We start from the raw sequence: 13,573 nt of genomic DNA, 5'->3' as shown, positions 1-13,573 counted from the left end.
AAAGACATATGCAGAAGGCGTTACAGCTGAAAAGAGAGATAAGAATACACATACGTAATGAAAAAGGCGTTACAATAGGCGTGCATAAAGGCGTATACTAGAAACGTCATTATGATGATGACACAAGTGGGTGGATCCATAAGAGAATCCTGCAAAGTCAGCAGAAATACATGGCAGAGATGCGCGCGCAGCCGCATGATGTGTGATTGACGTGTAACTAGAGGGTGAAGGGGACTTGACATTTAGCCCTACATGAGGAGACAGAAGTCTGGGATGTCAGGACAACCTAAACCCAAATCGTATCTAATATCTTGTGTTTAAGGAACTATATTATCTGGAAGGAAAGGTCTTTCGGACAGAGCCTATTCTATACTGACTGCTAGTGCGTGTACAAGCGTCTAAGTGTCTACATGAGATGCGAGGGGGCATGGGCCTACCATGGTAACGAAAGTCATGAATTACTTGCACGGAGACAGTGAGGCCGGGCCCTTTGCTCTGCAGCTGGAGGGATGTTTACCTAAGCTACTAGACAGGAATGCATTTCTCGAGGAGCGGAGCAGATAACTTGAAGGCTGAATACAGTTTTGGCAGGCAACAGGCCGGGCTAGGCACCGTTAGCCGCGCAGGGAGTAAGACAAAGTTCATGGATACAGATACAGGTCCAGGCTGGAGCATTCAGAGGCAGAAGCAGGAAAAGCTCGATGGCAGAATTCAGGGCCTACCTTGCCAGAGCTGGAAAACGTGAAAAGTATACCATATAAAGACGGTGGCAAGGCATACTTAGGAACGGAATATCTGACCCATTCATGGCAGATCTGAAAGAGGACATATTAACGTTGGACACAATTGTATTTGCGTCTTCATAGCTTGAAGTGGAGGGAACATACATGTACTTGTAGCATGTACATGGAGCCGTTGGGGTCTAGATAGGGGACACAATTGATCATAAAAATTCATATTTCCTCACTATGGTGGGTAGGTGGAAAAGGACGCGGCTGATAGCCCCTAGGGTAACCAGGAAAGGGGCGGAATGCATCAGTCGTGAGCATTAAAGACCTAGTGGTTGCTCTACTGTCTTTAAAGCGCTCAAGAGGGGCTTCTTCGAATCTGCACTGATGGTGAGGAGAAGAAAGAACTGAGGTCAGTGCGCTGGGGTGGCACCTATACATGTTAATTGCCCTCTGCTTCTAGCTCCTTGATAGGGCTAGTGACTGCTGGAAAATGCAGAGAGATCTTACAGTGTCGGTGTCAGTCTTGATCGACTGGAGGGCATCATCTACATGCTTACCTAAGAGCGCCTATCCATCATGAGGCATGTCCAAAATCTTACTTTGGACCTCAGGTCTGAATAACATTGATTTCAACTTATTTCGCCTCCGGATAACAGCTGCGCCTGCCAGTTGCTGAAATCCAGTGGATGCTGTTTCCATTGCACAATCATCTCTGATGATGCACGCTCCCCTTCTTGAAGAATTTTCTTTCCTTCAGTCTTTTTGTCTCCTGGCATGTGGTCAATAAAAACACTGATGTCCGACCACATCTGCCTATCATTACAAACGAGTATCCCCAAGGATTTGATTGCGCTCACATTTAGTGCCGCCATGGCAGAGAATCTCTAGCCTATTTTGTCTTAACGTCTTCCTTCACTTTTTGGTGGAGTGTAGCATGGCATGAAAAGATTCCTTGATTTACGGTGGGCAGCCTGCATCACCACGGCGTCAGCTCTGGCAGGCAAGTGAATCATTAGGAACTGTATATTGCTTATCCCAATGATATATAGCAGCTGGATCTGTAGCAGGAGTTTTCATTACTTTAAAACCATCATTCCAGATGAAGTCAACTATCCAGAAAGCTTTGACAGACTTTTGCGAAGGCTCATAAAATCATACAGAAAAGAAGCTGATTGTCTGACTGGGCTCTGTAAGTCAAACCTCATGGATGCGCTTTCTAAAAGTGCGTAAAAGCCACCAACACCATGTGGTGGTGAATCAGATGCATGCGGACATCTGGTGGGGAGACCAGTGCTAATTAATTGTCCAATTCTGAACCTATGCCCTGATCATCATGTACCTCACCCTCTTCCCTTTCATCATCAGAATGAGTATCTTTGCCGGCTGGTGGCATTCCGGTCTTTGATTGAGGAGTTTGTGAAGGTTGTGATCTTGATCTTGGAAAATAAGGAATAGAGTGAGAAGTAGAAGTAGGAGGAGGCCATGCAACAGGTAACTGTGGTTGTAAGGGTGGTTGTTTTGGTGATCTGGTCTTTGAAGGTCTTGGAAACATGTTTTAATAATGAGCCAGCATAAACCTTAGGTCTTTAATCAAAGGCATTTTGACTTGCCTGATCTCCTTGTGGTACTGTACTTCTTGCCCACCAAGCTCATATTCTGCAAGGTATTGACTGGGTCAAACTTCGCGTGTTTCTCAGATGTTGGCCTGAGGAGGAAATATTTGCCTTTCATAAATTTCTCATCTTCCTCCTGATTCTTGGCATGAAGATCCAGTGGCCTGAAGGACAGGCCAATGGAGCCATTGTCTTCTGAATGTAGTCTCATTTCCTACAAGACCTGAAAAGGGCTTTTTTAAATGTTTCTAACTTGCTGTTCAGTACGATTGTAGTCAATTGATGTTAGACATTGTCTTCCACCAGAATAATTCTGGTGACGCTTTAAGTAGCTGAAGATTTACAATTTTTCTGAAGTTAACTGAGCAGAGCTCAGGCCAACTCCCTTCACCCAACATGCTGCAGAAAATCTGAGGTATGGTAGGCCTTCCCCCAACACACTTTTATGCCGCATTTTGGATGTGAAATTGCCTCTTGGGTGGATATATGATATTACTGTGTATGTATAGCTTTTCACCAAGGTGCAGGGCAACTGGGGAATGGGTGTTAATCTACAAAATTACATCATGCCATTGAAGTGGAGTGATCTCTAGTTCCTAAATTGTGGACTTTCATTTGTGATGTGACTAGCACCGTGTCGATCCCTCATACAGTAGGGAGTTCACCTTAGAGTCATTGGCTCCAAAAGAGTAGGATGCGAATTCTGTTGTTTCTGCTTTGAGGATTGGACACCTTGCACACCTTGGCACTGTGACTGGGCTTCCTGCAAGCAGTTAATTCATTATGTAATGTAGATCCTCAGTAGTTGTAAGCAGGCCTCTTCTTGTACATGCCTCTTTTCTGCCCTTTTCAGACCCTTCAAGAATTAAATGATGGAAGTTCTCAGTACGAGTCTGCAGAGATCTGAAGACCAAAGTGTTGGATTATCTCTGCACATAACTTTTCCTAATTCCTTGTGGTCAGACACCATGCAGTTGTTGATCAATTCCTTCAGCTGTGTGTGAAAGACATTATTGAATTTGCTATTGGCCTGTGCTAATTTGCTGATCAAAATTGTTCATAATCTGGGTTTGCCTGGAGAGTGAAGAAGACAATGAAAGCTGCTGCTGATGCACTCCAATAAATTACAAATGCAGTTTTGGACAGCATCAAGAAGAGCAATGCACCTTATCACTGATGAGTTTAAGAAGAAGGAATCATTTAGTTAGGTTTCGTGGCTCAGCAAAATAATACACCCAATGTAGGAATCTGTTTATCGGTCATCGGTCCAGATCCCAAATGGTCCCTTCAGTCTTTAAGCCTTTCGAGGTTGATAAAATGAGTACCACGGAGTTCGGCAACATTAAAAAGATGTTACCTATCAATAGCACCAACAGATATTTTGTGTATGAATTTTGACAATTTAACTATGAAGCAATCATGCAAACAATACCACTGGTAAGCTTTCCAATGCCCCTTGAAAAGTCAACTGCAATATCAGAAATAAAAATTCATCTCACTTACCCTGTTATTCATCTCTTCCATCTCTTTAGCCTCCTGTATTCTTTTCTCTTCTAAAAGCTGCTCTTTTTTCTTGTGAAGCCATGCTCTGAATGCCGTTTCATTCTCTTTTCTCTTTTGCTCTTCTTCTTCTCTTTTGCGTGCTTCCATCTTTTGGAAAATCATAAAGATTCACTTTACTAATAGTACTCACTTATGGCTACACTGCGCAGTACAGCAAACGTTACTTTCAATAATATTAGTTCACAAACTAGTATACTTATTTCGAAGACCCTGATTACAAATTAGGCAGAATTCCATGCGGAGATTACCAGCGGCTGGATTCACTGTTACTGGCCAGTATCTCTGCATAGAGTTAGACCCCTTGTAATCGTGAAAACTATGCAGACAGAGAATTAGCGTATGAAATTCCGCATGGTAGTCTCTAGTCAGAGGGGCTTAATGCTCCCATTTGCCAACTGCTGTATGCAAGTTGCAAATCAGAGCAATGGCTTTCTTGTGGGGGAGGGTAAATGAAAGGGGTGGGGCAGGAAGGGAAGAGGAGACAAAGGAAAATAGTTTTGACAGGGGGAGAGCATTGCATACTCCCACTTTTCCAAAGAAAACGTTTCCTGAATGGGGCGTTGCAAAGCGCGCAACATGGCAGATGCACTCTAGAGGAGCTCCGCTGAGCCCCCCTGTCCAATATGTTGATCTGGCATACCCACGCAATTGAGTTGGCCTGTGGGCACTGCTGAAGACTGTCAGCTGACCGCAGTTGCCTGCCTGGTCCGCAGCACTGGAGGAAGCTTAGCGTGGCGGAGCCGTCTGTGTGACGGATGAGACAGAGATGCTCTGACCATAGAGCAATGACCGACTTGCAGCCTCTGAGATGCGGCGAGTTCCAGTGAGAGCAGAAGACTGCCAGGCCTTTCGTCTGCTGCACTCTGAGCCCCGTCAAAGAGTGAGACGTGGAGGCACTGACTCTGTGGGCACGATGGCCTGAGCACCCACTGGAGTAGAGGAGACGAGGTTCTGATGAGGTCCAGCAGCCAATCTCCTGAGGGAGGCCGGTGGCTCTGCTTCGTATACTCAACACTGGGACAGGAGCCCTTAAACCTCTGGTTGCTGCTTTGGCAGTGTAGGCCCTGTTGAGCTGTAAGTCGAGGGAGGGCTCAGGCATCCAGATCCGCAGCTCTTGGGGGCCCATGGTCCGATTGCGCTGTTGATGACCCAATATTCTTCAGGGGAGCGCTGTTGCGAGCCCCTAACCATCTTCCATGTGGGGGTGGCACAAGAGCCCCATGGGGTCTTGCATTAGCCAACGGCTCCTCCTGCTAAGACACGTGGCCGAACCACCAGGAAAGCACAAGCCATACGCCACAACCATTGCCCCAGAGGTGCTGCTTTGCTATCTGCAGGTCCCAAGGGACGGCTGCGTGATATACTCTCACAGGACTTGGCCCCGATACATCACCCAACACATCCACACACTGGGGCCCTTTTCTTACAGATATCCCCAGAGTATGCTGTGACCTAGGAGCATATGTTCAGGAGACTTGCTGTGCCAAGATGAGACACTGTGAACTATAAAACTGACCTCACACCTATACCTCCCATCGATACAGCTCCATGGACACTAAGGGCTCCCGGGGCACTCATCCATAAGCATGGGGAAATTGCAGGCAGTGGCGGCCCAGCAGCAAAATAAAATTGCTAATATGCCAGGACATCGACATTGACTGGCCCCAAGCAGGCTATGGGGTAATGTGACCAGACAGCCCATCCTCACAGGATCAAATATCCTCGGTACAAATACTCCAAGCCATCTGCAACACCAAAAAATGTCTGGGGATGCAGTTCGGAAGTGTAGGTGCTGAGGTGATGCGCCTGCACCAAGACCTTAGGAAAATAGCAGACACAGTTACAGATACTGAAACTAGAATTGTAAATGCACACACTGACTGCAAAAGCTGTCCATCTGAAGGGGGTGGTGGGCCATCTGGAATGGAGAGCTGAGGATGCTGAAGGAAGGTCAAGACTGAGCAATCTCCGGATCATGGAGATCCCCTAAAAGTATGAATGAGCACATTCCAAAACTTTCCTGGCTGCCTTGCTCAGGTTCTGGGTCGTGGATTCACTGCTGACCTGCTTTAAAATTGAGCCCCTTGGTCTCTGAGGGCTGACCGCCGTCCGGGGTGGCACCATGGGCCCTAATTACCCATTTCCTCGATTACGCTGACAGAGAGGCCATCTTCTGCCAATCTCTGACTCAGCCGGAACACACTCTGGAGGGGGCCTATGTCAGCATATACCCGGGCTATACATTGCAGGTGCAACAAGTGCGGAGATCTTTTGCAGCAAATAAGCAGAAGCTAAAAGCGATGTAGCTTAGATACATTCTCCTTTTCCCTGTGAAATTGTCTTGCAAGCAAATAAATCACATTCTTTCGAGACACCCCAAGAAGTCTGGGACTTGCTGGAGGTATGGCAACCAGGCGTCGGCAGTCTAGCGCTGGCCTAGTCTCCTGCCCAGCAGGGCAGCACCTGGACCCCCTCCCTTCCCCCCCCCCTCCCCCCCCCCCCCGAAATAGGACACGTCAGGGCTCATGGAGACGGGGACCCAGAGTCAACACGGTGGAGAACCCCAAGATGGACAGTCCACCAAACCAGAATGGAAGGGACAACAAGGGTGGCAGTGATGGATCATCAAGGCCACACTCTTCCAAGCCAGAGAAGACTCGAAAAACACTGGACTCGGACCTATACCATTTTTTTGGTTCCATTGTGCCATTTTGAATGCACCTTGGTGCTGGGTATCTCTGGGGGCACAGGGCTCTATACTAGTTTCTATCACTCTGGCTATACAACAACTTCCCGGGGCATGGCAGTGCTACTACTACACAAGCAATTCCCAATGCAGGTCTCGAAAGTGACCTACAATGATCTGAGCAGATTTACAATAGTGAATGGCATGGTGGGAGACCACAATAGGCACTAGCTTCTATATACGCTCCACAAGCCTTAGCCAGCGATAGTCTAGATTCACTCATGAAGTATATACTGACCTTCCCAGTGGGTATAATAATCTTCATGGGTGATTTTTTTTTTTTTACTGACTTTATTAGCATTTTTTATATACCCAAGAGATCCGATACCGTACAGTATAATGATCAGTTGATACAAAAAGAAAACAAATGAAATAATAGAGACATGCTTCAGTGTGGCATGCCACAGTCTGACCCATCCACAATGACAATCAAGGTTTACGACCTTAGGTGCGTCCTATTCAGTGAAATTCGCTCAGTATTTTCGCAGCAGTACCTACAGGTCGCATCATCCAATTCTTGGTCCAGATCAGTTTGCCACGCAAGTCTGGCTTTGGTGTAAAAGTTTTCACGGTACGCCAGTGCTAGTCTGTATATTTTTGACACAATTTGGGCTGGAGAGGGAGCTTTTATCACATAAGTGAGTGGCTCCTCCAAATCGTTACCCAATAGTCCCATCAGCGCCTGCCTTGTTCTGTGGAATTGGAATTTGTGTAAAAGTGTTATCTGCTGGTCCGGTTTCTCTAGCTCTTCCCATGTCTTTGCTGTCCTCTCAGTAAACAAATCTCCGATTGTTATTACTACCATGGAGTTGAGTGCCCTCGTCACCCCTCTGTCTGTGCACGGGGGCAGCCAGCGACACCACTCCAAGGGGGCGAGCGGTGAATATAGGAGCGCCCCTGCTTGTAGTTTCAGCAAGTGCTGCCACCCATGTCTGGTAGAATTTATGGAGTCTAGTATACCTGTCCTGCGATCTGAGTAAACAACATAGCAGGTACCGGGAGTCGCTCCGCAGCCACCCACTCAATCTGAACATGGGGAACCTCCTGGGGGCCATGCATCCAATAATAAGCATGGGCCCCCTGTGCCGCTCTGTAGTATAGGTCCCGGTCCGGAGCACCTAGACCACCAAGACGATAAAGGAGTGTAAGAACCTGCCACTTGACCCTGGCCTGTTTCCCCACCCACGCCAGTCTTATCAAAAGTGACGTAAGCGTGCGGAAAAAGGTACGCAGGAGCACCATAGGGATGTTAGAGAACAGAAAGAGAAATCGAGGTAGTATCACCATTTTCAGTAACGCGATCCGACCTATCAGTGACAGCGGCAGTCGGATCCAGTTGTCTATGTCATCCTCTAGCCTGCTAACAGCCACCCCGTAGTTCTCCCTGAAGACTACCTCCAAGTCAGTGTGTACCTTAGTCCCTAAATATCTCACCGGCCTGTCATCCATTGTAATGGATAATCAGGCTAAAAGGTTCGGTAGCAGGGGTGAGTGAAAAAACGATTGATTTTGTCCTGTTAACTCGGAGCCCCGAGAGCGTACCAAATTTTACCACTTCCCGCAATACAGGTGACAGGTTACTGTCCAGGTCCCGAACATAGAGCAACGTATCGTCCGCGTAAGCGGAAACTATCAGTTTGTACCCCGGGAATCGTATACCTCTATATCTATGGTATTCCCGTAGTGTGCAAGCCAGTGGCTCCGCCACTAACGCATATAGAATAGGTGACAGAGGGCAACCCTGGTGCGTGCCTCTGGTGATGTATATGGGCTCTGTTACTAAGTTTCATATTTTCATTCTGGCAGTTGGGGAGTTATATAAAGCCCCAACCAGTTGTAAAAATACACCTCCCAGACCCATTCTCGTCAGCACCAGTCTCATAAAAAGCTACTCGACCGAATCAAAGGTTTTTTCCATGTTCAAGAAAACCGCAACAGCCTGTACATCCTGGCGGGTGTGCTGGAATGCTCCGAACACCGTCCGAAGGTTATATGTCAAGTTACTTTCAGGGACAAAGCCCGCTTGCTCCGGCGCCACTAGGAGCAGGACTAACGGTGTGAGACGAGCTGCCAAGATTTTGGCATAGATCTTGGTGTCTACACTGAGGAGCGATAAGGGGCGATACGAGGAGCAGTCAGTTGGAGACTTGTCAGGCTTCAGTATAGCCACAATAACAGCTTCTCTCATGGAAGGCGGCATCCTACCGTCAAAACATATCTCATTAAAGAGCGAAGGTAGGTGGGGGACCAGTTGGTCTTGGAACGCCTTGTAGAAGGTGACCGTTGGGCCATCCACACCCGGCGCACTACTAGATTTTATCCCCACCAGCGCCAAGAGTATTTCCTCCAGCTCCAATGGGCACATTAGATATTCACAATGCTCACTTATGAGCCAAGGCAACTTAATATGCTCCAAATAATCCAGTATTTCCGCCTCCCCACCTGTCTCGCGTGAACCATATAAAGTCGAATAGAACTGTCTGAACCGTGCTGCTATCTCAGTCTCTTCAGTTAATATCTCCCCCTCAGCACCCCGAAGCCCTGACACCACTGCAGTTTCCCTCCGCTTCTTAAGGAGAGACGCCAGGACAGCGCCCGGGCGCTCCCCCTCACTATACGGGCGCACAGTCGCATATTTGCCTAAATGCTTGAGTTCGGCCTCTGCTGTATCATAGTATTCTTCTAGCAGCGTTTTGAATCTTGCCACGTCGCGCCACCTAATGCTTTCTGTTCAAGGGATTTGAGAGAGGCCTCCAAGTCCGACAGCCTCTTTCGGAGTGCCTTGACATGGCGATCCCTCGGATGTAGACCTTAAATGCCTCCCAGATAGTAGCATAAGTATCTACTGAACCAACATTAAAAGCAAAGAATGTGTCAATGGCTTCCGCAATCTCAAACTTGAAGAATGTATCTAACAATGAATATGGCGGGAAGCGCCAGGTAAAAGGGGGAATATGTTTCTGTGGAGCCTCCACCAGAATAGGGGAATGGTCTGAGAAGATGCGAGGGAGCACAGCGCAGTCACGTATTCTGTCATAAATGTTCCTGGACACTAACCAGTAGTCTATTCTGGTAGATAAATCGTGGAACGCAGAGTAATGTGTGAACCTGCCACCCTCAGGATGCTGCAGTCGCAACACACGTCACCTAGCTCCAGCTGCGTCATTGCATCCACAATTATGCGGGCCGATGCAGCAGTACGCCGTTCCGGACCACCCGACCTATCTAGGCTAGGGTTCAGAACACAATTAAAATCACCACCCCAGAGTTGTGATCTACCCCCATATCCCAGCATTTTATCCATGTGTGAGGTATAAAATTTCGGGTTATCATAGTTAGGGCCATAGATGTTAACAAGGATCAAGTCCAGACCTTTTCCCACGCATCTGGAGAGTACATACCTGCCCTGCTGGTCAGAGTCAAGCGGCTCAAGTTTTAATTGAGACTTTGGATTCACCCAAGTGATTACTCCTTGCGCATGCGTGGTGAATCCAGCCACATGCGTATGTCCGAATAAACTCCCGCTGCGGAGCATACCACTATCCAAGGGCAAGTGCGACTCCTGTATCAGTGCTATATCTATATCATGTCGTAGCAAGTATGCCATAACCTTCCTTAACTTTCTATGGTCATTTAGGCCCCAGACATTCCATGTCAGCAGTCGCAGCCTACTGTGTGTGATTTTGTCATGCGCATTGTTAGTGGTCATCCTAGAGAGAGCGCAAACATTCGTGGACAAGTCCAAGTCGTGGGGCTGAGCGCAAGACAATCTCCATGCAGCTGAAACATTGCAGTATTAAAAACGTTGCAGTAAATCAGACTCTGTTCCTCCCCTCCCCCCACCCACGCCACGCTGTTCCCAACTGTACAGTGGCGAATCATCCCCACAATTCCCCCCAAAATCATAACAAATTCACATCTACAAGTGATGCAATAACCCTAAATAGGTTTAGACCCCGGTTGTGGAGCACACACGTGGGCAGGTGTTGCCTGACCGTATACTAACTTAGTACAATAAGACTAGCTGCCCACAGCCGACCGCCACCCACCCTATCTTGTGCATCAGGCAACTAGTCAAAGGACCTATACTGGGCTTCTAATTCCTTTGCTGTGCTCCGCATGCGCTCTTTCTATTCGCACCCCTTAAATCAACATTCACCTGCCATTATGAATTTTCAGAGTTGTCCTATGGACACAGTTCCACCCTCTACTATAAACCCCACGGCCATGCCTGCAATATTCTATAACAACACTAGACCCACCCCGCCAGATCTCCCCCTAGCTAACATACTGTGCGAGACTTAGTCTAGTCCTGGTCATCAAAGGTGCCTCCAGTCGCACCCTCCAAGCTGCTGTGCTCCGGACTTCCACGACGCTCTTTCGACCACTCCTTCAGAGCTTCCTGCAGTGCTTTGGGGTCAGTAAAAATCCTGGATTTACCCTGCCTGTTGACGCGTAGCCTTGCCGGGTACAACATAGCATAGTCAATGTTCTGGTCTCGCAGCTGTCGTTGAAGGGGTGCAAATTGCCTCCGGGCCTCCTGTACTTGGATCGTGAAGTCCGGATAGAGCGAGATGGCAGACCCCTCGTACTGCAGTGACTGCTTTTCCCGCGCAACCCTCAGGGCTGCATCTCGTTCCCTGTAGTTTAGGAGTTTCGCAATAATCGGTCTAGGTGGCGACCCCTGGAGCACGCCGCGGGACTAGCGAACGATGTGCTCTCTCTACCACAAACATTGAGGAGAACGTGTCCGATCCTATCAGAGTGACCAACAGCTTCTCCAGGAACAGCTCCATATTTCCAACCTGCGTGGATTCTGGTAAGCCCGTAATCCGTATTTTGCATCTCTGAGAATGGGCTTCAAGGCCTTCTGCTTTGTCCTGCAGGGCTTGCAGCGCTCTGGCCATCTGTTGTTGAGTAGTGTCCGTTCCAGTATGAGCCTCTTCCACTTCCGTAACCCTACATTCAGCCATGTCCAGCCGCTCTGCCTGTTTATCCACACGTTCGGACATTCTGTCCATCCTATATGACAGCGAATCCAGCTTTGTATTCGATGGCCGTCAGACTGCCCTGCAGGTTTTTCTGCATGGCTACCAGCATGGTGCGAATGTCACCCTCCACCCGTTCCGGTGCTTCCTCCTGTGCCTCATGTCCCCCCTCCAGGGTGGCCTCTCTTGTCCTGGGCTTCCGCTGCTTGAAATTGAGCTTCGGCTACGCTGTATCCACTTTTCCCATCGTGAATGCGCAGAGGCAATAATGCGCGCCTCCCCTGGCGCCGTGCAGGGATGTCCAACCAGGTTCCACTCTCAGCGTCTGTGCAAGTGTCTTGCTCAGGGGGTGCTTGCCCCACAGGCTCTGCTTGCAGAAGCGTCTAGTATGCGATCGCTCCGCTGCCGGTGCGTCCCCCAATCTTTCCGCCCTTCACAGAGGCAGCACAGTGCGGTGTGCACAGTGGATGAGTGGCACCCCTGCGCTCCGTCGCGACTGCACAGGCTGAATTGCTCAGCTTCCCACCGCTGGAGCTCAGGCCCAGCGGTGGTACGAGGTAGTGTGAGTAGATAGACACCAGCTGTCCGCAAGTCTGCCCCTCCGTTTACAGTAGGCCAAGACTCCTCAGGCAGGGAAAGCAATGTGAGTGTCTGACCATGCCAAGGCCCCTACCCAGTATACAGCAGAAGCCGTGGTGAGTGGTGGCGCCTCAAATCGCTATGTGCAAGTGTGGTTCACAGTCCCAGTAGGCGTTTAGCTTGGAAAACAAAACCTCCCTACCGTGTGCATATGCGTCTGGGGCAGCGGGCGCTGTATGTCACCCTGAGCCAGGCTGTGGCGTGAGGATCGGTGTGTTTATTCTGCAGGGCGCGGGACTCAGTGACTCCCCGTCGCCCCCACGGCACGCACGTGACTCCGGCTCCGATCTAGCCCAGGGGTCACGGCCGTTTGATCACACCGCCAGCAGCAAAACTGCCCGCCTCCAGAGACGTTTTAAGGCATGGGCAAAGTGGGCTCTGGCCCAGGGCCCCAGCCTTTCAGGGGGGCCCCTGACAGAGCCAGCTCTGTTCTGCAGAGTCTCTTACTTTGATGACCGTGAATCATTCTTAAACAGATCGTTTTAAATACTGTTTTCTTTTCATTTATTTTTAATATGGGCGATGTGTGAGAGTCTATGACAGACACTTTGCAGAGAAATGTTGTTTGCTTCATGCAACAACCATAAAAAGTTTTGTATAGATCAAAACACGACCTCACATATGAGAGATGGGAGGGTGTCACAGAGATTACTTGCTGTAATATTAGTGAGCTGCTACAGGGTTACACGTCACTATCCATGAATATTTAGATGTGAACACATTTAGAATTTGTGTGTTTGAGCACTGTCAGTGACCTGGTGAAAGAGAACATGAAAGAGCAGAAAATAGATCATAAATTCAAAGCTGTTCCAAACAATGGCCCCCAAAATACATTTGGCCCCGGGCCCCCAAAATCCTTAAAATGTCCCTGCCCGCCTCACGACCGGCAGCACACACCTTGCTGCGGTGCAGCCGGTATCCCCCGAGGCCAGCCGCACGTCCCTCCACTGCAGATCCGATGCGAACAGGCGGCAGGCTCCAACCTGCTCCAACTCACCAGTCGTCTCCAGGCCACTCCGGGGGTCAGAGCGCATTTTTGCCAGCAGGCCGGCTCTGTAAGGCTGCCCGGGGGGGGGTTGCGCAGCGGCCCGCCCCTTTGAGGGCGGCCGCCTTAGTGCCACAGGAAGGCACAGGGGTGGGAGGTCGTGTCCCTGGGTCTGACCAGGGGAGACCCCAGACAGGTAGCTGCTTCCGGCGGGGAGGAGCAAAGGGGGGTACATATGCTGTCCCCGCCCCCTCCTCGCCCTCTTGTCCGCTCGTTCGCCTTGGCTACTGGTTCCGCGTCGGTCGTGT

General features: G+C 49.2%; 1 protein-coding gene across 3 annotated transcripts in view; it reads right to left on the bottom strand.

Moving 5' to 3' along the window:
• Positions 1-13,573, bottom strand: part of CCDC181 (coiled-coil domain containing 181) — a 376,110-nt gene that overhangs the window by 56,615 nt on the left and 305,922 nt on the right. For all 3 annotated transcript variants that reach the window (XM_085622985.1, XM_085622987.1, XM_085622986.1), the window contains one exon: positions 3,848-3,994. In XM_085622985.1, coding sequence (XP_085479111.1) covers positions 3,848-3,994 — 147 coding nt within the window. The remainder of the gene's footprint in view (positions 1-3,847; positions 3,995-13,573) is intronic.

Source organism: Triturus cristatus, chromosome 8 (genome assembly GCF_964204655.1).
Source record: "Triturus cristatus chromosome 8, aTriCri1.1, whole genome shotgun sequence".
In the NCBI taxonomy this organism is placed as follows: Eukaryota; Metazoa; Chordata; class Amphibia; order Caudata; family Salamandridae; genus Triturus; species Triturus cristatus.
This window is presented reverse-complemented; position numbering and strand designations above follow the sequence as displayed.